Here is a 25188-nt window from a genome sequence, read left to right as displayed (position 1 = left end):
AAATGTTCGTTTAAAAGTTCTCATTACACACCCAATCATATAAGACTACCTGCCTACAGAGTAGATTCATGCGTTCATATGATAGCCATCAACCTGACTAAAGTCAGAGGCAGGGGTGACAACTTTTTTTTTTATAATATTATTTTAAAACTATGTTTTCCAAATTTACACTTGGTAGGTACGTAACACTCATTATTTGTAATGCCAGTTCTAACAAACTTTCAATTTTATTGTTAACTACACACAAAAATATTATTAGTAGTATACGAGTTCAACTTTCTTTACCTGGGTCTAGTTGATGATTGTGTGCGTGGCGATCGAGATCGAGGATATCTTATTTTACAAAAAACACGATGATTAAATTTATAACACATACACATACTCAGACTCTTAAAATATTAAATGAAAATCACTTTTCAAATCAAAACTCCGTATCACCCGCAGTCGAACAAGCGTGTCTGTTGCGTCGTGACGTCAGTGCATAGCGCGCGAAGCAACGCAAATTTTAAAAAGCAGTGAAACTTTATAACGCTGTAACTTCGGTAATTTTGATCCGATTTTGATAAAACAAAAACTATTATTATCAGCATAAATACACAAATTAAATGCAGTATGTTTAATAGTCATATTTTGATGTGCTGGTGTGACTCATTGTTTTCATACATAAAATATTTTCAAGTAAATCAGTGACTAGTGGCTATACAAACCCTGGTTACTATATGCAAGTTAAATCGTATGTACATCAAAAGTTCATGGTATCCATACAATTTTCGCATTTCAATATGCATCTGCTTATATTAAATTAAAGTAAGTTCGACGTACAACGAAATAAGCGCCATTAATTATATTTTTTTGTAACAAGTAACATGTCAAGTGAAGAAAGAATGATTGATTGTGTTGTAAAAGAACTTAAGAGCTTAGTTTATTGTTTAACACTAGACGTAATGTGGGCGGCTGATCCGATTATGTAGTATTATGTATATTGTATAACTGAATTACTAAAATTCGTATCGTAGTCGTTCAGATTAAAATTAAGCGTCGGTTTTTGTGTTATTTGGAGGTTTTAAATACTGATTCTCTTAATGATAATAACCTACAATTTCAGAGCTTATTGCGATTACCATGATACTACTATCGTTTTTATAACAATATCATGTGAAAGCTAACATTGTAAAATCAACTTTTAATGTCATGAATCTGTTTCCGAATGTTAGTGAGCATGGCAAAGAACAAAAAAGAATCGGAAAATACGTAAATAATTGCTAGATTTTTAGTTTGTTTAAGTTTTCATAGGACTTTAATGACAATACTCAAGTAACAACATCCTTTACACACTTGACAAGTTAAAAACACCCTCTATTTGGTGACTGACAAACCTTAACTAACTCAATTCTCACTATTATGAGTGGAACTCGTTATCCAATTCTCTATAAGTTAATACATTCCTTCAAGTACTGTACTAGGCATAAAATATCTAAGAACTCCTTTGTATTCTACTTAAGACTCAGCTATTAAACCTCGAGCTAAGGCTTGATTTCCTCTTACACTGATGTTGGTCGCGTATTACACAGAAACATCATCCGCACACGTTAGCATAGCTGAGCGCTGTGCAGTATCGGTTATATTATACCTTTATATACTTTGGAATTCCATTTTGGTGGGACATACAAGTACAAATGCAGTTTCCCCTTGCGAATTTAACGAAGTCATTAATAGGTCTGTACCGCTCGCGGTGGAAAACGGGCTTACAGGCAGCTTTAGAGCTTTGTATTAGTCCGAACGCTCGACCGACATCAGCTTAAGAAGAAATCAAGCCTTAATCACAGTTCTGACGTACGGCCTTAGACATAACTCTCTTTGAATTACGCCCCTTATTGTACACATGGTGTTTGACCATTATAGTTTGTTTCACTTGTGTAAAGTTTCTGATTTATTTCTTTCTGAGTACTTAATGTCGATTGTCGCCTTTTATTTATTTTATTTGTCTGCGTAAAAATCGATTTGTTATTCGTTATTGGTTTGGATGTTATCGGTGATCAAATATATAAGTATTGTTTTGGGTCTGTAATAAATGTATTTAAGCGTTTACCCGAATATTATTGTTTGAAATAGCACATTTTTATGACATCAGCTGAAATACATAGCAATAATTCGGTTTAATCTTATGTGTATCAATTGAGGTATAGATGTGAATTAAAGCAAGGAAAGTTTGTAAGGATCGTACCAAATGGCGTTCTTTGGTCTACCCCTATGGGAACAAGGCGTGATTTTATGTGTGTACGAGCATATCCAAATTAAAAGCTTTTCTGAAGGCATCTAAACACTTGAAAGTAGTTTCTCGGTATATGTACCGTACATTTCAGTAATTTAATGAAGATTTTATTATGATTATTAGTATTGCAAGACATCCGTAAAACATGAAATGGTCCTAGACGTTAGCTTTTAATTATACTCCTACTGCATGTAGCTAATCATATTAAATCATCGGCCATGGTTGTCAATCAATTGTAATGAAGAAGTCATTACGCTGAGACGAACAGATCACTGGCATAAACCTGATAGAAAACTAATTGAAAGAGTGTAGAATTACGAAACTAAATCTTCTTGAATTGACAGGCCTATATTTCATAATGGCAAACTGAGTTTTTCGAACAAATTAACATGCTAGAGAACATTTTGCGATCCTAATACTTTTTGCAAAATTATGCGTGAAAACATACATACATAATATCACGTTTTTTTCTCGTAGAAATAGAAAGAGACACGGTCCGAGTCGTTACAAACTACCCTTGCCTCATTCACATCCATACATGAAAGCATGATTTCAATATTAACTATACTTACATGATGCGAGGAATCAGTAATTTCCCCAGCTTTCTCCCAATATTGATCAGCCTCGCTCAGTCAATCTAATCTCTCATCTATTGACATGTCCATATTTGCTATCTGGTCAGCTTTGTTATCTTTACTTAATTGATACATTATGTTATAGCCACACTTTTCTGTTATGCTTAGTCAAAGGAAAATTATCCTTTAATCCATTTTCTTTTACCCTTTTTTATGACCAGTTGTAGTAAGTATTCCTTGATTTTAAATTGAAGTTTGTACTATTCTTCATGGCTTTTATGCTATTGCGTTTTATAATTATGATCTAATATTATGGAAGTATTTACACCATCATTCGTTTTGCCGCTTTGCTTAATGTTTCGGCGCAGGTAAAATGTTTATGTTAATTCTCTTATAAATAACAACGAATGTAAGTTGGTTTCTAACATACTACAATTCCTAATTCTTTTTGTTAACAACAATATTAGAAAAAAATACGTAAATAATTTATTTGCCAAACAATCCATATGAATAAGTTTTGTCGGAATGCTAAGATTGAGATTACTATCTAGTACAACAAGATACGCAATCAGATTCTTATATTTCATATGGAGCCAGAGTGTCTGTGATCTGACCTCGTGGACTTCTGCACACGTGAATAAAGTCATATTAATTGTTTGTTATATCACAACAGCCATTCTTTATAGATAATATATGTTTAATTGTTTTATTTGTACAAGTCATTTGTATAAATGTCTTAGGCAAATTGCTATTTTACATGTTTTTTTGAGGACTCTTAAATTATTTTCTCGCATTGATAATTGAATTTGACAATTAGGATACCACTCAAGAGGTATTTAAAGTTACATTAATGTGTGCTGCTCTTACTACCAATTCATTTGTTTCGGTGCTTTGATGTGACTTTGTTCATGAATATCTTTAAGATATATTATGTTCTATACTAAAAAAAACATGCTTATAGTAAAGTCAGGTCAACAACGATCAATTTCTTACTTTTACGAAGAATGAGAGTCGGTCTATTAGTGGCAAAGAATAGATGCCTTCTACGCAACCACTAGCAAAAATATAACATTTAATATTTTACAACAGTTTTGTCAAAATTAATATTTAACGATCGAGTAACTCTATTCTTAGTTTACTCCGTGTGTTGGCAGTTTCATCGGTCATCACGTAAAATAGCCTCACCCTGGCTCTAAGGCTATGAGTAACGATTGCCAAATGCAATTATCATCCAATTTTGTTCACACATCAGCGTTCCTGTAATTGCTAGTAATTGCAAGACTTAGTCATTGCTGTTCAATACGTTTGACCTATTTTTGGATTGATGCCGATGCTTGTTTTTCTGTTGCTGGCTAGAAATCGTCTAATTGACTATAGTTTTTTACAATAACATTATTAAACCTACATGAAAAGTCAGACTAAGGGGCGTTTAACTAGCTCTTCTCTATTTTGTAGTTCGTAAGGAACTAATAGTTAAGTACGAGTACATGACATGAGTAGTACAACACATGAGAGTTTAATCCAACTTTTAGTGTTACAGTTTCCTTTAAAATAACATTAAAGATTCATTAAATACTAAAATACTAACCCTCGGTTTCTGAGGTACATTAAGCGGTAGTTTATCAATAGCGTTTAAACTCATAGACAACGCTATTTAATTTATGTATTAAATAGCGTTGTCTATGAGCTACTGCTAAATGTTCTCAGAAAAAAGGAGTAAGCAAGGGTTTAAAATTCCACAAAACACATAACATTCTTGCGTATTTAGGAATCCCAAGATGTTTTAATCCATCGCACATCACCGTTTACGATTAATTCACAAAGCTATGCGCAGTAATTACGTGTGGGATTAAAAGGTTGTAAAGTCGGTAACAAGTTGTCCAGCGCCCACAAGCGCCATAGTAACCTACATCCATCAAATCACTCACGAATAGCGAATGAACATTTACGAAATTGTGTTTACTTGAAAGAAACGAAAAGAAAAAAGGCATGATGCTGTTTTCTTGATTCCAAGTTGGGGAGAGTTTGCAATCTCCCCTCGGTTCTTCAAGAGCCGACCTGTTGCTTCCAGTATTGATGTAGCTACTTAAAGAATTCAGGCTTCCTTTCTTAACTTAAAGTTTGAAATCTTTCATGATATATCGATCAAAATCAAAATCAATATAATATCGTCATAGTTGCTATAGTTTATGCTCTAATCGAGTCTTATCAGTAGCACTTGCCTAATTCATATGTAACACCATATAAATAACAAAAACATGCGCAATCTCAGTTTTTGTTCTAAGATGAATAAAAAAATCTGCATTATCAGTTGTTTGCTGGTATTTATCTAAGGTACGCGACCTTCAGTACTTCTATGGGTACACCCACGCGGATGGGCGTCACCCACACGACGCTGAGACAATGAATTGTAAACCGATACGTTTATACAATTTCCTTTTTAGATAAATAATTGCTTATTTTATGCACACAAAGTCCTTCGGATGAAAATAAAATGTAGACTTCGTCTGTGAAAAAAACTCGAAATCTTTCTGTTGCTTAGATCTCAGATCTAAGAAAATATATCTTCGAATGTAATCAATACTTATCTAATTGGTAACTAGTTATAATAACTTATAGCAATAAAGATTAAATTGGTATGATTTAATTGTATAATGTTCGCATAAATCTCAATCGTAAATGAGCTTCTCAACATTGTAGAGTTAAACCAATCAATGATTTGATTAATTACTTCCTCAATGAATCTTACTGGCTTTCTCTCATTTCAAATTGTATTTATCGATAATTTGATACCAATGCGTTCGTCCGCTTTGCTCGTAATATGCACATATACCTATAGATGGTAGTAGAATATATTTGAAAAGCTTTCAAATTCACTCCATTTCTATAAAAGCACAGCTTTACCTCGTTTGTGAACTTGTAGACTTACGCTAAAAGCTTTCTTTACCAAAGAAGCTTTCCGACTAATAAAATTTTATTGAACTATTGTCGAGCACGTGAAAAGTAAATAAAGTGCTCTCTTACAATGTTTTAAAATTCTTTAAAGTCGTTCGACTCCGTTGAATGGATTGGAATAATTAATCCGTTCGTTAAATAACGGTATTTGGAATAGTGCGGGGATTCTCTGTCAACCATAACCACTCCATTGTTTACTGTATAACAATCGTAAACGTCTGCCGATGTTGACCCAGTTCCCTGCATGCCGTGTGTACATACGTCATTACATGTAATCTCCGGTAATAATGACATAATTACATCCAATGTGCCCTTTATGTTCCCTTTCAAATACATTCGTAACTACAGCTAACAATAAATACTCATAAACTAACGGCATTTTTTATGCACGTTGAGAAAACTTGAGAATACAGGTTAATATTGTTTGTCCGCGCCGACCACGTGAGTTTCACGCGTAGTAGGGCGCCGCCCGCCCACGTCCGACCACCGACAGACCTGTCACTTACATAATATACTGGTACTATATCACCCTACGCACATCTAATATTTTTCTTCACGCATTTTACAAAGAGGTTAATGAAGTTAGTTCGCGAGTTGTGAAACACGTAACGGCGGAAATGACCACCTGACGGGAATAGCGCGTCGCGCTACTCTGTCGCCAGCCTCACAGTGTGACCGCGCTATCACCCGGCGTCGCTCGCGCCGCAGATAACCCTGCATCACACCAAAAATAACCAGTCTACTCTTAGCCGCGGTCCAGCCACGACTGCCCGATCACTTGACCTATCCCGCCTTATATACCGACTAGAGGGATGGCATCCGTGCGCACGCGCTCCGCATCCCCCAAATCTGTTTCGTTCTCCCCGATTTTGGAGAGGAAATACAGTGCTGAACGAGGGCCTGCGAGCCCTCCGGAGTTAAAATCTACGGACTGGAGGAAATATTTTACCGATTTTAGTGCATATCTTGGTAAGTGGAACAAATGAGGTGTTGGAACTAATTCATAAGTGAGTCAGGTCGCTTTTATTGTGCGGCCTTGCGCTATATCGGTTGCGTGTTAGTGGACCGTTCGGGAGCGACTCAGTAAACAAAACTTGCGTAATCGCGTCTCATGGTTTTGTGAGGATGTTCGATATAATCAAGTCTGCTAGATGATTCCGTTCTGTATCGTATACACACGTATATTATATTTATTTATAACTGTGAAGGTTTCATTCATCACTTTCGCGAATATTTTACTTTTATAAATGTGATTTAAGCATATTATTGGTCAATAATTTAAATAAATGGGTTGTTTTACACTGGTTTAAGACTGGTGAATACAAAATATTTTTATTAATGTTGATGATGTATATTCCCAAGATAGATAACATAGTTCAAAATATCAGTGACCTAACTGATCCGATGTTTTATTACTGTAAAATCTAATTAGCTATGTTCATGCGTTCAGTCAATGCGCGTCACCGTTGTGATGACTAATGAAGACCACTAGGGTTCTCAGTTCTCACTCTATTTTATTTCACGTTTTGTCCAGAGTTTTTACTTAGATAATATTATGTTAAAGTCCATTTACCAGTTAGTTTCGTTACTTACTTCATAAACTAAATATTCGCATCAACTCCACGACGGCAGCGAAACGACGAAGCCATCCATTTTTACTGAATTATGTAGAATTTGTAAAAAAGGCCGTGTAGATTCAGAAGCTTGACTGATATCTTTTTACAGGGCAAACCTTATGTGGTCGTCGTCATTTTAAATTAAATGTTTTTGGTGGGATTTGTAATTATCTGGACCTTATAAACCGACGTAACACACCATGCTATGCGTATGAGATATTTATTGGTATTTTATGTTATTGAATAATAGCAAATACGAGTATTCCTTTAAAACGCGAACCCACACGTTTGTGTAAAGTGTAGAACAATCGAAAGTATCGGTATCAATGACCAAGGCGAGGGTGTCAGCTGTCCGATAACCTTGCGGTGCCACCGCAAAATGTTCTAGCATTGTTTACTACTGTACTTAATACAGTTAATACCAATATCTGTTACACAATTACTTGAACTGTAGATTACACGATTATGTGCTACTGCATAACCACGGTATTGTTAAAATGAAAAAGACTGCCTCCGTGGCGCAGTGGTTTACATAGCCATTGCGTCGGGAGGTCGTGGGTTCGATTCTAACACGAAACAATTATTTGAGCGATCCACAAATAATTGTTTCGGGTCTGGTTGTATTTGTGTCAATTGTTTGTATGGTTGTTAAAGTCCGCGCGACACAAGAGCAATTCTTAGTGCGGGAGTTGTCTTTAAAAGAAAAATACCTCGTACGACCTTCGAAGGAGAGTTGGTCCAAATTTTATTTTAAAAATCTTTGCTCGAATTCTTAATGTTGTCTTGCACTTGCAAGTTAGCGTATTCATGCGATGCGAAACGTTGCAAAGTTTTGTCAAAGCTTTCATGTATTTTGACTTTGGTCATAACTTTGGTCGGGCTGAAAATGTAGAGTAGGTACTGGTATCGCGTTAAATCAGAAAAGTGTGTGTAATATTTGTTCATTTCTTAAAATTATGTCAATCTAATATTGCCTACGATTTTATTTAATTTTAAGTTTGTTTCAAGAACGAAAATTAACAGTAGTATTCATTTACGGATTGATTCTTTTAAACCACACCTCGTTAAAAAACTAATTTATATGCTACGTATTAAGGTGCACGTTATAATTGATTATGATATGATTTATATCTTGTTTCCTCCTGTCGTACAATGTTTTATGTACAGGAAACAGGCAATCCCATCTCATACGTCAAACTGTACTATGAGAAGTATGTCTCTTGCGATTATAAGCACTTAACGGAAATATTTAAATTGTTTATTCAAATATGATCGTCCATGTTATGATTGGTGAAATTACCACCCATTCAGAAAAGATAGTCGCTAATGCCCGGTTTCTGAGGTACTTTTAGCGGTAGTATATCTATTCAATAGCGTTTAAGCTCATATATGTAAATATGACAGTTTGAATAGATAAACTACCGCTAAATGTGCCTTAGAAACCGGACATAAGAATTGGCTTTTTCAACCAGCAATATCGCTTTCTTCTCTAGTACCTAAGTATAGTTTTTTGCGGCTATGTCTTGAAAGAAACAGAGACGACTGTTTTCTTTACTTTCTTAATTTTCGATTTACTTACAAGTTATGAAACACTTTAACTACATACTCATACATTTAACTCGTATTAAACGTTAGAACTCTTATTGAGAAATGAGAGGATATTAGAGTTTATTATATGGGCTCTACCTACAGCTACGTTGTTTTGAACCCAACTGACCTGTATATAATGCATGTGTTATCCCCATATTTAACTGATACAAGCGAAAATATAAAAGCGCCTGCCATTACTCAGCTAGGTATATTATTGTTTGATATGAGCAAGCGCCTGTCGGAAAATGATCGGCAACGTGTTTCAAAACAAAAGCTTGCTGTGTTTTGTTTCATAGGCGCTTGGTTTTTCAAGCACATTGATATTATTGCTTTTCTTCATCTTGAATGTACACCGTATATCAGCATTGATTATTCAAATAATTTAGTATTAATTTCCATGATTTAAATGTATTTTTAGTTCAGTTTCTACAGAACCATTAATTTTCTTTAAAGACTTTATAATTCTTGATTTGTACTATGATCTAAGGCAATTTAATTAGGAAAAATGTCTGTATTTTGATGCCTTAGCTGACAGTGCCCTCTGTTGAAACCAACTCTTTTGTTTTTAGAAATTATCATTATTTCTCTCTGCTTAAAGTTTTTGTAATTTTCTTCAAAATTTCCGACTTATTACTACCTGATCCAATATATACAATGCTGACACCATTTTATGAATTTTCATTAAATGCTGCCCGCGTCTTTATAATATTGGTATACTTACTCATATAAAAATATAGTAAAAATATTTAAGTCTGAACAATACTAAAGTGACACATTAGCTAGCAACTATATTACTAGTACAGCGTGTTTGGCTGTACAATATTAAGTATACAGTTGTACAAAAGCACCTTGAAGATTTAAGTACACAACATGTTTACTACAAGTACCTCTATCGTGTACTTACGACATATCACACAACTTACTCATAACACGGCTACAATGTTGACCCGAAGGCCGCAGGTTCAACGCTGCCACAAGATTCCTAAAGTACTTACTAATCCTTCACAACAAAACCAAACTTCACGACTTGAGAGAGCCGGCAGACAAATTCCTTCCCCGACGCGTCATCCTACGACGCCTTGAAACCACTAAAGCGCCGTCAGCGAGTTCATTGATAAAACAAACCCTCAAGCACTTCAAGCGCTGCATCACATTAGAAAGCTTTATATAAAGCCTGTGTCCTTCCTAGCTCTTCAAAAACAGATTATACAACATTGCCCCAATACGACGCTGACATGACCAAAATACTAATTCGTGACCTCATCTCTCCCCGCCTGGTTAGTGCTAGTTCAAACACGGACGATTAAAGAATCACAAATATTTATGTGAACAATGTGTTAGGCTGTGAGCGATTTTTGCGGTGTGCGCTTGCCGAGGTGAATCAGTACTGCATTAGTCCATAAGAGAGTCGCCCGCGCTTGTACGTACGAGGGCAAAGGAGATATATTTAAATTTAGAATCCCTTCCTCCGCCCTTGAGGCGAAAACTTTTTTTTTTGTTATTTTATGGCGTTTCTCGCGAATTCGCCGACCAGTTTCTTGTGATCAAAAAGGTGTTGTGATACAGAAAAGTATTTAATTTTCAAAATGTCTCATGCTCATTATAAAGTGAACGACGATATTTACGGGAAGATCCTGAAACCGCAAAAAAATACGTCGCCCGTTGAATCTGAATACGCTGAAGTGTTTCAAGCCTGTAATGGACTGGGTACTTATATTTTATTCATATTGATATTACTTACGACTCGTTAGTATTGTTCGTGTCTATTTATTTAGTCGTATTGACTTTGAATCACTTATTTGTTATTGACTTAACTTGAGAATGATGTAACCCATATTTAAACCGCAGAAAAACGGTTTGTAATATACGTGTGTTCATTATTTTTTATCGGTTTGTCGTATAGAGGCTTTATTGTAGTAAGACGTTGTGAAATTTCTTATCTATGGTAGGCAATTTGCGCAAGTTGACTGAATGATAAGGGGTTACGACATTAATTCGTGCCTTCATTTGTTTGATGTAGAGTATTCTTTAAAAAGGCTTTAGAAGGCGTTGAACTCCGAAATGCAAACTAGTTTGTTACAAACGAGTCTTGAACTGTATCGGCCGGCTGTTCTTGCGCACCATAATGTGCCATTTTTTAATTATACACAACGGATTAACTGTACCTATATTATACTTTCATAGAGTTTAATCGTTAGTTTTCCTTATTTTACAATAATAATGCCATTTTTATTTGATTTTCCTTCCTGGTGTAAAAATTTTGTATAGAAGTAATAGTTGCGGATTAAATACAATTATTAAAACTGTTTATGAAATGTTTCTGGGTTTTAATAACGGGAAAGAGTTGTTCGAAGTAAAATAGAATCATATTATTAAATACATGAACTATTTGCTGTAAATAATAATTGTAGTTTATACATTTTTCTTATACTTCTTTAAAGTAAAAAAAAAACTTTTTTATACTTCAGTTGATCAAATCGTTTAGTCTTCTAATTGATTCATATTATTATTTTTCACACATTCAGTGAATCTAGGAATCTTTTCCACAAGTTTTTCCACTTTAAAATACAACTAATAATAAAACTGCAATACACTGCAATGCAAAATAATAGCCCAGTGTCATAACATTAATTCTGTTCAATGAAACACCCCGTTCTGTCGCTGACATGATGTCATTTCATAATTGTACCTTGTTTAAGTTGTTTATATTAATTGAATACACTGTAATTAACTATTAATAGTGATAACTGTATTATATGTATTTTGTTCTATTAATAGAAGAGGATATTTATCCTGGAAACACACAAGCTATTTACTGGTATCAAGAACTTGAGTGGGGCTAGTCCTGATACGTAAGGCCTTTACGTTGTTAATTATTGTAAAAAATATTTTAGTATTGTTTTTATTCGCGACTAGCTGACCCGTGCGGCTCTGCTCGCGTGAATTTCGTACTGTTGCTTATACGTTTGAGCACACGAATTGCGAAGCACTACCTACACTACTACACATAAAAATGCTAACAACTCTTTTGTCATCTAATGGTTATTTACGAAAGGGACCCGAAGAGCACACAATGTGACACAGGCTCAGGCAGGCCTGATTTCCTGTGGTTACCTTCTTTTCCGCTCTCGTCTGTATCCGTACCAGTTTACAGTGTAAAATATAATACCTTATTATAGACTGACCATTGCTTACCCGTCTGGATTCAGAATATTATTATAGGTACAGACAGACCTATCTGTGCCGCAGCTCCTCACACGCGTAATAATGTAGGTATACTTGCGTTGATACGTCCGAAACCGCGTAACCCGTAATTATTTTTTATATATCATCCGTCGTTTATTTTTTAAAACTTACCACATAGTCTGTTTCATAGCTATCCAATTTATTTCCTTAATGCAACCAATTAATTTGGAACGAATGTTGTGAAATGAATTGCAATGCCATCTATGGTCTCTTTAGGGAAACGCAGGTTCAAACGATTTCTACGTATTTTATTCAATTTTCTAAAAATCTATGAAAGGAGATCATCCATTTTGGGCCTTTTTTTAAAGTGCCGGCCAACAAAAAAAAGTGGCATGTATCGATAGAGCTAGCCATTTGAAGCAATAGTTAGTATGGCACGAAACCGGTAGGATCGCTTTGAACCGAGTTATACAGGTTTGAAGATTCATAATATTCAAACATTAATTCATTTCTGAAAGTGCTGTGTCTAAAGCAAACGTGGGCCGCACCCTCGATTGTGTGCAACTAACAAACCATCGTCTAGGTAAGAGGTCACCTAGAGTGTTGCCGTTGGGTTGTTATGTCCGACTCATCGGCATGTGGAACAATATTTTGTGCTTCGGGCACCATTTGTGATGAGAGCCCTTGTTATGAGGACACATGTTGCGGTTTAGAAGGTATGTCCGCCCTTCTATCGGAATTTGCACATACTCCTGCACTCCACCCTGGGTGCTGGTGTATGCGTAATGCGCATACAAACCACTCTTATGGTCGTGAGCCGGGGCGATCCCATAACGATTCCGATAAGTGTGTTACAGTAGGGAATTACATACAAATAATACTGATGAGCTCGAGTTGATACGGTGACGACCCGTTTCCGAGTTGATACGTGTGCTTACGACCTTAAATCAACTTCAGAGTGGTCGTTTGCTTTAGATAGTTAATTCTAGCAAAATCAATCATTATTTTATGTTTCACAGCACTTTCAGAAATGAATTAATGTTTGAATATTATGAATCTTCGAACCTGTATAACTCGGTTCAAAGCGATCCTACCGGTTTCGTGCCATACTAACTATTGCTTCAAATGGCTAGCTCTATCGATACATGCCACTTCTTTTTGTTGGCCGGCACTTTGAAAAAAGGCCCAAAAATGTATGGAGCGTGGATGATGTCCTTTTATGCGATAAAAAGTATCCCAATACTTGCTCCACTACTTATTCTATGCATATAACAAATGTCAGTGCATTCTATCCGGTAGTTTTTACGTGATAGCGTAACATACAGACGGAGGACAGACAGACAGACAGACAGACAGAAAAGAAAATTATAAATTGCAGATTCGGTATCAGTATCCGTTACTAAATATCCCCCATTGGTTTTTTTTTAAATATATTCAATGTACAGAATTGACCTCTCTACAGATTTATTATAAGTATAGATAATCTAAGTAATCTTAAAGTTTCTTGCCCCCTTTTTTGGACTCTACCTTTTTGAAACTTCCTAAAAAGTATTTTTAAATGTCTTGGGATTATAAGGTTATTGTAACTTTGACAATTAAACTCAATGGTTTTTCTGAACGACAATAAGATGTGCCATTCTGCCTGCAACTTTTTGTTGCCTATGAAAATAGACTTAGTTTTTATTTGTTTTGACAATAAAGTTGTGCATATGACACTCGTCTTTTGCTTCAATTAATACGAATGATACAATTATAATTGAAAACTGTATTTAAAAAGTATATGTAAGGTGTTTAAGTTTTGTTTACGCGTTTATTAAAAGCATTTTTATTGGTATTCTGGCACAGACAATATCGTAAAACTACAAATAGCTCTAAAGCATCTGTTTGTGGTTTTCAAGTGTGTAGTGGAGGTTATACCCAATAATACCCATAGTGATCTTGAAATATTCTTATAATAGCTACAAGCGTATAATGAGCAAAACCTTATAAGTACAGTTTTGTCCTGTAAAAGAAGATGTATGGATGAGAATGAGGCAAGGAGAATTTGTAACGATCGTACCAAGTGGCGTTCTTTTATTGTACTTTCCTTTTCAATAGTTACCCGTAATAAGTCAATAAACTTGAACTGAAATACTATCATATAATACTTATATATGTGTTTTGTAGTCAATTAAACCGTTCAATTATCCTCCAATGATATTTCTGTATTTGTATAACGGTCACTAACTTTTAAAATATAATAATCAAGTGAGAAACATCATGTCATTAATACTAGGAACTAATCAATTATAAGCAATCATGTGATTAACTATAAAATATGCATCTTGAATGACGATAAATTTATATAATAATTACTATGTGTTTGATAGCCTCGTCTCAATGTTAGTGTCATATAGACCTCAAACGTTACCGCCCTTATCAAATATCTATGTAATTAATTCGATACATAGGTCGGGGTTAATAGGAATAAATATGTATGAAGGCTTTCTCTATATACTTAGGTATAACTATAAAATATAGTGGTTATGTATACATATTTTCCGCGTTGTCACTGTTAATAAAATCCCATAACATAACGCAAATGAATAGACTAGGCTATTGTATTAATTGTATGTTGCCTAATTCTCCATTTTTAGACACTGACGAATAAGTTAGTAATACAAAACTAAAAATAGGTTTTCTTAAAGCCTGAAGGTCCCGGAATCGAGTAGTTTCGTACAAGGAGTCTTACCGCATTATTTATTTTAGAACTAAATTATTGTCTTATAGACTAGGTCCATATAAATAGAACTTGGAGGCATAGTTTTAGAGACCCATTTTACATTACCAAATAAAAGGTTTTTATGACTTTGATTCCATTTGATATTAGTCTAATATATAATCCTAGGTTCCGTTATTCAAACTGTCTAACATCCGAGCAAAGAATTAGGCAAAAGCTATATTTCAGTCTGTTTAATATAACGCTAAAATGTTTATTTGGAAAAATCAACGTTCTAATACTGTTGCAATCGCTGGAAACGACTCTGTTCTTCAACACTGACGTGTAAACAAACAAACCACTTCACAGAAATCAAAACTAAAGCTTTTAACTATTTCAATTGGTTTTACAATAACTCCAGTACTATTAGGAGCAATATCTTCTAGTTACTATCCGATAGAGTTGATAGATTTGTATCATTGATAAGATGCATTCATCAATTAAACATAAAGGTCGTTAGTTTAAGTAAATAAGGACGGCTGTCATAGTTAAATGAATATGAACGAATTAAATTGAGATAAATAAAGGGTGGTATTGAATTTGTGATAACACCATCACTCAATAGCAAATATTTTCTTAAATCTTCTACTTTTATTTATTTATTGATGTCGTATACAAAAGTGTACATGCGGACTTAATTCCAGTCAGTCTCTGTCAGAACATTTACCTTTTTTTTTAATTCCTTTTCTTTCCTTTCCTGCTTGGACTGATTTCGATGAGACGTAATTTCATATAGCTGATTGCACTGGTGTCCCATGACTAGCATTAGCTTCTATTCCACGATTTTTTAAACCATTCAATATTGTTCCATGTCGTCTTTGTATGCAATGCGACTTATAAAGGATATGTTAATCCATCTCTGACTTAGTGTACTGAAGGTCATATAAATAACGTCATACCGGTCCATGACGTATTATAGACCGCAACTTGGCTTTAAATACGTCTTGATAACATCGAAGAATGTCTACTGCATGACATGAGCTCTCAGTATCGTCTCATGTTACCTATTCAAACTTAACGCCAGCGTTTTTCTAAGAGATAAGGCATACGTACCAGTAAATCGACTTGTTATTGTGTTGGGTACTACGAAAAATATGCTTACGTATTGCCATTTACAAACAATAGTTAATATTTCGAGTTGTTTCTAAGAATTTTAATGTTTCTTTAATTGGTAGCGATTGATTTGATTGCAAACCGTACTGCTAAAACAATTTTTAAGGCGTTCTGTATAATAGATAACGTGGTTCTGGGACAAAAGGCTGGAAAGGAAAAGAAGAATAAGGCATACGACTTTATTAGCGGATTCGTAGACGTCAGACGAAAAGTGACGTCTAATGAGATTTTCTTTTTCTTTAGTTGTCAACAAATATAAGCCATAGACCAAAAATTATTATTTAAATAAACAAATACTTTCTAATTGATCCGGACTTCTAAAAATAATACTCCCAAATAAAAATAAGTGACTTAGTCCCCTTAATAAGTGGTACAAATTCTGTTACGAAACAACACCAACTTTAAGCTGTACGAAATCTGCCGATCTCCTTTGTAAATTTCATCGTTATTCAAAATCGAATTCCCTTGATTCCAGATGCGCTGCTCGCCGATCTCCAGAACTCCATCAACCCTGGCGCCAGGGTCGGCAGTCCCGGTGGCAGGAGTTCTCCAGGCGGACGTACAGCTTCTCCTGGCAGGACCAGCTCCCCACTTGGAAGGGGAAGCTCACCGGGCCGCCTGAGCTCTCCGGGAGGGAGCCTCAACTCACCTTCCTCGACAGGATATGGATCCATCAATGGCTCTAGGAATATATCGTCGGATTACACTAAACCGGCTTCGGTGAGTTTTGGGAACAGAATCTTTCCTTTTTATCACTTTGTCAATAGAATTTTCTACAATTATGTGATTACACTGTAATGTTAAGAAACATACGGCGTATAGGGTCCCACGCGTGTATTTTTAATTTTAAGAAGGTAAAGTTATTATGCGTAAATTTCAGCATTGAATGAGAAATGAGAAAACAACTTTGGATATTTCTATATTTTCTCATTTTACTATACCGTATTGCACATGTCATGGTGTCCATAACGTAACATAAATAAAAAAGTAACAGAACATGACACCAACATAAATGGTCCATTTAAATAATATACTTTTAGATGTTGACCATTATAACAACAGGTTAACCTGCGCGAAGGCCTATTATTAAGATCATATGCCTGTCATTTGTGCACGTGAGAGCTTGAAGACAATAACTTAATGATCAAGGGTATAATCATCTTGATGCGTCGTTTTAGCAAAATGCCTGCTCGACTGACCTGAATTACTCTTTTACGAGAGATACGCAATAAGGGACTTGATAGAGCTTAGAGTGATAGTTTTATTTGTTTGTCTTGTGTTGAAATTACGTTGAAGTTTTTGTTTATGTGAGTGAGTGTTTCACGAAGTTTTATTAAAGGCTACATTACGAATCTAGGTTTCCCTCGAAACATTTTATGAAACTCTAACTCAAATAAATACTCATTGATTCTCGCATAGTTTTATGTTTACAAACAGTCTTAAAAAACCCAAGTTGGTTAATTTATTTTGAAGGGGAAAGCTCACTGTCGTTGTTTGTAATGTACGTTTCAATTCGTCATTATTTCGATTGTTTTCCCAATTACTGACAAATATTATTTGAGTAATAACAACAATTTAATTAGAACATAGAAGATTTTTACAGTTTTTTTTAATTTAACTTATTTACAAAATCTAATTCTATCGATAGTAAAAAAAAATTGTAAGATAATCTAACATGAAATACCTCTTTCGTCGTAATATCTATGCCATCATAGTCCGTAGCTTACTAATCCTATTATATTCCATAACTACACGACTCTACCTGAGATGTCTAGCAATAAGACGTAATGAACTTGCATTATGCGCTGCACTATACTGCGTGTGGTCTTCTTAGAAATGAGTGATATGCGAAGGTTGTTCAAAGGTGCTGATTAAAATATGTCCATCTTAATCATTCATAACAACAGTGCATAGAAATCTTTTGATGACTGATTTCAATAACCAATGGAAAGTGGTATTTATTCGCGACTTTGTGATTCAGAGGACACGTTTAATCGGTCCCGATTGTTATATTTTTTTAACTCATTTCTTTCCTACTGCTTGGTAGGGTTTTCCTCCGAAACGAGGGAAAAATTAGGCTTCGCGTTTCACCACGCTACAAGCTGGAGTTGACTACGGGTTGGAGACTTTGCACGAAATTTTAAACATGTTATAATTACCTAACTATGTGAATCATGTCATGGCCTATGGGCGGCTTGAAAACTTTGACACTAAGTTGACTATAATAAACGATAAAAAAGGGATTGGCCATGTAGCTACTAAATGTAATTAAATAGTTTTTATTAAGATACCTAAATTATGTACAAAATTTTCCAAATATCTTCAGAAGGGTTTCACGTAAATCCATTTGCTGTAAAACGATTAATACTAAACAAAAATATGAGAAACTGGTGACCAACAGGGACTTTAAGTATGAGACTGCAAGAATGACTTAAACACGGTTTTTTCATTAGTAATCGGGATTACTGTTAACTCATAGTCTTTTACATGTTTAGTCATGCCGAGTTTTTACCAGGTACTTAAAATAAAAGGCATACTATTAGCATCAGCTTAAATCTATACTTCTATACTAATATTATAAAGCTGAAGAGTTTGTTTGTTTGTTTGTTTGAACGCGCTAATCTCAGGAACTACTGGTCCGATTTGAAAAATTCTTTCAGTGTTAGATAGCCTATTTATCGAGGAAGGCTATAGGCTATATAACATCACGCTACGGTCATTAGGAGCGGAGTAGCAACGAAAAATGTTACGAAAACGGAGAACATTTTGACCCATTCTCTTCAGTGACGCAAGCGAAGTTGCGCGGGTCAGCTAGTATTATAATAACAATACTAAACTTTCTTACGATATTATCTTGGATCATCATGCTACTTACTCTTGAACTACTGTCATCAAACTTTCGCAAAAAGAAAAGAAAACAGGTCTTAAATACATAACACTATGTACTTCTTATTCATTCTCAATGGCCCTTACAACCAGTTATAACGTATTAACTTACGATATCATGATGTTATTGTATCCTATTACAATGACTAGCCGATTCATAGAATTACTCATCTATGTTTACGGCTTTACGAGCTAATGGCTTATCCTCAGAGGTTGGTAATAACATCCGTTAATAATCGTTCTTATAAACTGTTATTTCCTAACCAACGTGCTGTTTAAAAAAAATGTAGGTAGTAACTAGGAGATATACTAATAACAGCACAATTCATCCTATTGGTTGAGTTTTCACTTCATATTGGTGCCATAAGCTGCGTTTTCACTATGTAAAAATATTTTTGGCAATATGATAAGTAGCGAAATGACTGACAAAAATGAGGCGTCCATAGCCAGTTGCGCTCACCGGTCGGTGAACGATCTGTGGGTTAAGCAACCCTTGGCGCGGTCATTCCATAGATGGTGACCGCATAGTGGTATTTGAACTGGGCGTCTACGTGCTTCAGAGGGCACGTAAAAAGTCGGTCCCGGTTGTTGTCAAGTAAGACAGTCGTTAAGCCACGCCAAAAGCCTTTGGGCGGCTTGAACAACTTGGATACTAGGTTGACCACTAACCATACGATAAGAAGAAGACTGACAAAATGAAGTAATACTGATAGCCTTCGTCTTCCTAGGTCTCTTTCCATGACTCCATTCTGTTCGTTATTTCGTTCCCGTTTTGTACATTTTTTTTTTATCCTTACTAATATCTCCTGCCATCGCTTTATAGGTCTACCGCGATCTAGCAAAATTAATGAAGCTTTTCTTCACCTATTCTTAACCTTGCACATCCTTTGTAGAAAAATATACATATTTTATAACAAAAATAATGGTTTTAAAGATTTGTAAAGTTCCTTTCACTCGTTTCTTAAATGTGAGTCACAATATTTTAGCAATATCGTAAATAGTTAACAGGTTTGTAGTCTGTTTATGAATAAGGATGTAAGAAATAATTAATGTTATTGTGCATTTTAATAGAAGTACGTATATATCTATTTGTGATTATAAATGTAAAATGCTATTTATTTCAATAAAATAAATTTACCCACTGGTTTATCCTGCATAACATTATTTTCGCGGAAAATAAATACTAGACGATTACAGTTAAACTGATAACATAATCTGTATTAAAATATGATATATTTATTTATTTTCCCCTTTCTGATAAATATTTTTTTTAAATATGGATTGTTTTTTTAAAGTATACAATCATTTAAATGTTTTTCTTTAAACCCATTTAGAAAATAAAGTTAAACCGACTTATAACCTACGCGTAAAAACTCCTAAAAGAGATTATAGCTTAAACTTAGATATGTTTTTAGAATCATTGTTATACGTACAACTAACTAGCTTCTGCCCGCGACTTCGTCCGCGTGCCCTAATTCATGAAAATCCGTTCTGTAGTTCTTGCGTGAAAGAGTAACAAACGTAGATTCATACATTGAGTGTCACAAAATTTCACATTTATAATATAAGTAGGAACTAGTTGTTTACATAATATATTTCTTTATAAATGGATTCTTTATGATTCAACATGTATTTAAACAAGATAACTAAGAAAACCACTATACAATACAGCATCATTTACATACAAGATAAGTCACTATGACCTACAAACAGTGGCCTACTGCACTCTCAAGAACAACTGCTAACACAAGGAATGCCTTGTTTATGTTGATTATATTCATTCACTGATAAATACATAATATTCTGAACTAACAACAACTTAGTAGAAAACTTTGTATGTAAGGCTTGATACACATATGTTGTTCGATAAATATCGCCGAACAACACGTACCGAACTGACTATGTGTGTAACAGACCTAAGAATCGCCGTATACAAAATCTAATATATAAAATTCTCGAGTCACAGTTTTCGATGCAAACTCCTCCGAAACGGCTTGATCGATTCTAATGAAATTTTGTGAGCATAATATTGACTAGGTCTGAGAATCGGCCAACATCTAGTTTTCATACACCTAAGTGGCACAATTTTTTTTTTATATGGCAAAACAACGTTTGCCGGGTCAGCTAGTTTATACATAATATTCTGAACTATAGTTCAACAACTTAGTAGTAAACTTTGTATGTAAGGCTTACTACACACATATTCGGTTCAGCATTACTCGGCCTAGTCGAGTCGGTTTTGTTGTTCGATAAATATCGCCGAACCAAATATGTACGTAGCAAGAATATGGTAACAAGCCTAAGATTCGCAGCTAGCGGAAATATATAAAATTCAGAATTTATAAAATGAATAATCTGCAGACTTATGCAACTGACGGTGGTCTGTTTGATACAGATACTTTATTTTGAAGTACTCAGAATATTTTATTACTAGCTGACCCGCGCAACTTCGCTTGCGTCACATAAGAGAATCATAATTTTCCCCGTTTTTGTATAATTTTCCACTGGTACTCTGCTCCTTTTGGTCGTAGCGCGATGATATATAGCCTATAGCCTTCCTCGATAAATGGGCTATCTAACTCTGAAAGAATTTTTCAAATCGGACCAGTAGTTCCCGAGATTAGCGCGTTCAAACAAACAAACAAACTCTTCAGCTTTATAATATTAGTATTAGTATAGATAATAAGATAAATCGTACGTGCCTAAGGTCCTCTAGTAAGTTGTCAGAATATAGATGACCCACTTGCTTAAAAGTTTGTCTTGAAAGCGTATCGATAAGACATATGCGTTAGTTTTGAAGTCACGGAGCAACATCCAAATAAGTGCAGTTTTTTTAGCGTTTGTACAATACCAGACATACATTTATCTTAACTCATAACTGCCCCACGGCTGGGCAAGGGTCTCCTCCGAGGGTTCCAGCGATAACGTCCGCGGTCCGATTCGCTGAAACACTCCTCCTCCCAGCGAAGGAACCAAGTTAACCAAGTGTGGGTTGGGTACCAGACGGACTTAAATAAAGTTTTGACTTGTATACTCGTCAAGTATTTACTTGTATTGTAATTATTATTCTATATTGGTTTCTAGTATAATTGTTTTCCCTCATTTGTCGAGGATAATTATAATCATTAATTAATGTATAAGTATTTATTTAATTAGTCATGTTACTGTCTCTAAAGGCCTATCTGTATACGAGTATTGAGTTTTCCTACTAGTTTCCTTTTCGTATTGCATATAAATGGGAACGAGGCGCGATTTTGCGTACCTATGTATCTTATCCTCCTAATTAATCCTAATATTATTAATGCGAAATTTGTGCCTATGTACGGATGTTAGTAACTCTTTCACGCAAATACTACTTAACCGATTGCGATGAACTTTGGCGTGTAAACCCAGAATAACACATATGCTATTATCCCGGAGTTCCCGAGTGATCGGGATTTATACGGGAAGGTTTTTCACGCGGACGAAGTCGCGGGCGGCCTGTAGTGTAAAATAATGTTAGTATGAATATCCTATTATTGTTGCTATTACAATAAAGATACGTTTGACCTTGCAGTTAAAAAATTTGTAAACAGTCACGCATATTAATGTATTAATGCTTATAAGAATTATTTATTGTTACAAAGTTAGCTATTCAACTCTGCACTACTTTATGGCCCGAAACCTTAAAAAGTTTCTTAAGTCTTTGCCGCATTTTGTATGAAATTTATAAACAATTTCGTTAGAGTCCTGATATGATTTATGATGCTACTTCAATTAAATATTGCTTTACGATACTTGTGGACAATGTTTGTTAATTATATTGTTTTCCCATTTAGCGCCATCTAGTTTTCCGAATTTGAAATATAATGCTCTCATCCGCCTGGAAAAGTTCCAATATGCGTTGCAACTGTTGTAGATGTCACTACTGGCGGTAACTATAAGAAAATAGGCAATGACATACTGAACAGGCATAGCTTTTAAAAAAATATTTTTGCATTATCTTTAACAGGGCTCACTTTATAAGTTTTACATGTAGGTAGGTATTTTTTCATTGACACATAAGTTTATTTTATATTTTGTAAATGGTTACTAAGGTCTATCTTTTAGAGATTGGGGAGCTCTAAAGATACTTTTATTTGAGATTTAACTCTGATTAGTTTCCATATTTTCCAATATTTAAATCCAATAGGCTATATGGTGAAGGTTTTATTACTTATAGTCTTGCTGTATCTGTGCATCATTTCAATTGCAAGAAGAATAAAGAAAGGCCTTAACTAAGGATAGATTTTTTATAAGAAATATAATAGCTTCCAATTTAAATCTTCATATTCAACAACATAACGACGTAATAAATAACTAAACAAACGAGCGGCAAAAATACAAAACTGTCACCTTACACCCAAACTTGACATTGCATCAGCTACATTTATCATAATCCCCAAAAGATAAACAGAAAACAAAATATCTTACACTTCCAGTACAAGAACAGCTTAAGTACTCTTATATTGATACGAACTTACGCTATTCTTCCACTAAAGATGCAGCAGTTTTCATCACTCACAATTCGTTGCTCTTTTAGCAGCAAAACAGCTTAAGTGCCGTCCTATCACTTGCATCTTACTTCCTTCTTCTACTGAAGGTTGAATTTTCATTAGAAGTCCAGCTGCTTTCTCCCAAACAACATAAATCATCTCTCTAAGTAGTTTTAACATTTATTTTACGATGTCCCGACGTGAAGTCATGTTTGCTCGGTATTTATTCAATTTGGGTGCATCGCACACTCTTGCCAATTTCAGTTTTATGCTTGTAGTAATTATCTTTACTGAGTAATAATTATAACAGGCGATTTGTGTGACGATTATGTGTTTATTTTCATGGTAAAATACTCTTTTGTTGTTAGTCTATTAGCTCTCCGCCCGTTGCTCCGGTCCACCCGAAAGTTCTACCATGTTTTTAATCAGGATTTGTATGACATTGCTGTGATGTTATCCACTTTTGATTTTCCTATCGATAACGGTTCATGTCATATTCAAAGTTAACCGAATTACGTGGGGCCCGTCCTTTTACTATCAGAAAATATCCCTATTATAGCTATTTTCTTTGTCCAACAGCCAACCTATCAGAACACGACATCGATTCACGAGAAAGTGGTGCACCCAGTCAAATACAGCAACTCACAGGTGAGCTACGGGGGCCACACGCCGAACTACAACGCCCCACAGCCGGGGTACGGCAGGACCGGTGGCAGGGGCAACCTGACCGAGCTGGACACGCTTCTTGATGACCTGAGCAACGCGAGATATGGGAATTATGTGGAGAAGTCTAGCTATAATGAGAGGACTGGTGAGTTGCAATTTTCTACTCGTACTGCTAATCCTACTATACTCCAAACTAAGTTACCATAACAAGGATCGACCGACGATGTTTAATTAATCTTTTATTTTCTTATCATCCATCGTAAAATGAAAATGTAACATCTCACATTATGATAAGTAAATTTATGCATGTATCAATTTATAGGCAATTTCTAAGAATGCGACATATTTTTTTCTTCTTTAACAAAAAAATGCAAAATATCATCAGGAAGGAAATGTCTGTTTGTACGTACAAACCATTATTATGTAGAATTATGTAAAACGTCAAAAATCTCTGCTTAAGGAAGCTTCACTCGCTTTTAGTGTAATGACCTGATGAGAAATGTACACTATTCGTTTCGACATAATTACCTCTGACATGCTAGAAAATAGAGCATAACTGAAAAATGTCACAGTTGTCAGTTTTCTTTTAAAAAAAGTACGAAAAACTAAGATGCTATGAATGTTACTGTTGAAATATGATTTATGGAGTGACTAAAAAGCATACGTTTAACCGCTGGTCTACCAATGTCGCAGATAGTATAAGTCGTATAAGACTGTCCATAAAAATTGCTACTACTTAAATTGTTTTTATAAGTTTCTCCTTCAAAATTAAAACACTCATATTGAATTCTCCTTCAGATTTCGGTAATAGGAGATCGGCAGATTTCGTACAGCTTAAAGTTGGTGTTGTTTCGTTACAGAATTTGTACCACTTATTAAGGGGACTAAGTCAATTATTTTTATATGGGAGTATTATTTTTAGAAGTCCGGATTAATTAATAATTAAGGTAGAAAGATTTGATAAATTACATAATATTTTTTGGTCTATGGCTTATATTTGTTGACAACTAAAGAAAAAGAAAATCTCATGAGACGTCACTGTTAGTCTGACGTCTAC

General features: G+C 34.9%; 1 protein-coding gene across 1 annotated transcript in view; it reads left to right on the top strand.

Annotated features, from left to right (window-relative positions):
- The first annotated feature begins 6610 nt into the window (after nucleotides 1-6610).
- The window catches only part of Pax (paxillin), a 41180-nt gene continuing 22602 nt past the window's right edge, over nucleotides 6611-25188 (top strand). The window contains exons 1-3 of the mRNA XM_076113092.1: nucleotides 6611-6771; nucleotides 16541-16785; nucleotides 24045-24276. Coding sequence (XP_075969207.1) covers nucleotides 6615-6771; nucleotides 16541-16785; nucleotides 24045-24276 — 634 coding nt within the window. The 5' untranslated portion in view covers nucleotides 6611-6614. The remainder of the gene's footprint in view (nucleotides 6772-16540; nucleotides 16786-24044; nucleotides 24277-25188) is intronic.

Source organism: Anticarsia gemmatalis, chromosome 4 (assembly GCF_050436995.1).
Source record: "Anticarsia gemmatalis isolate Benzon Research Colony breed Stoneville strain chromosome 4, ilAntGemm2 primary, whole genome shotgun sequence".
NCBI classification, from domain to species: Eukaryota; Metazoa; Arthropoda; class Insecta; order Lepidoptera; family Erebidae; genus Anticarsia; species Anticarsia gemmatalis.
Note: the sequence above shows the minus strand (reverse complement) of the source record. Positions and strands in the feature narration are given on the sequence as shown.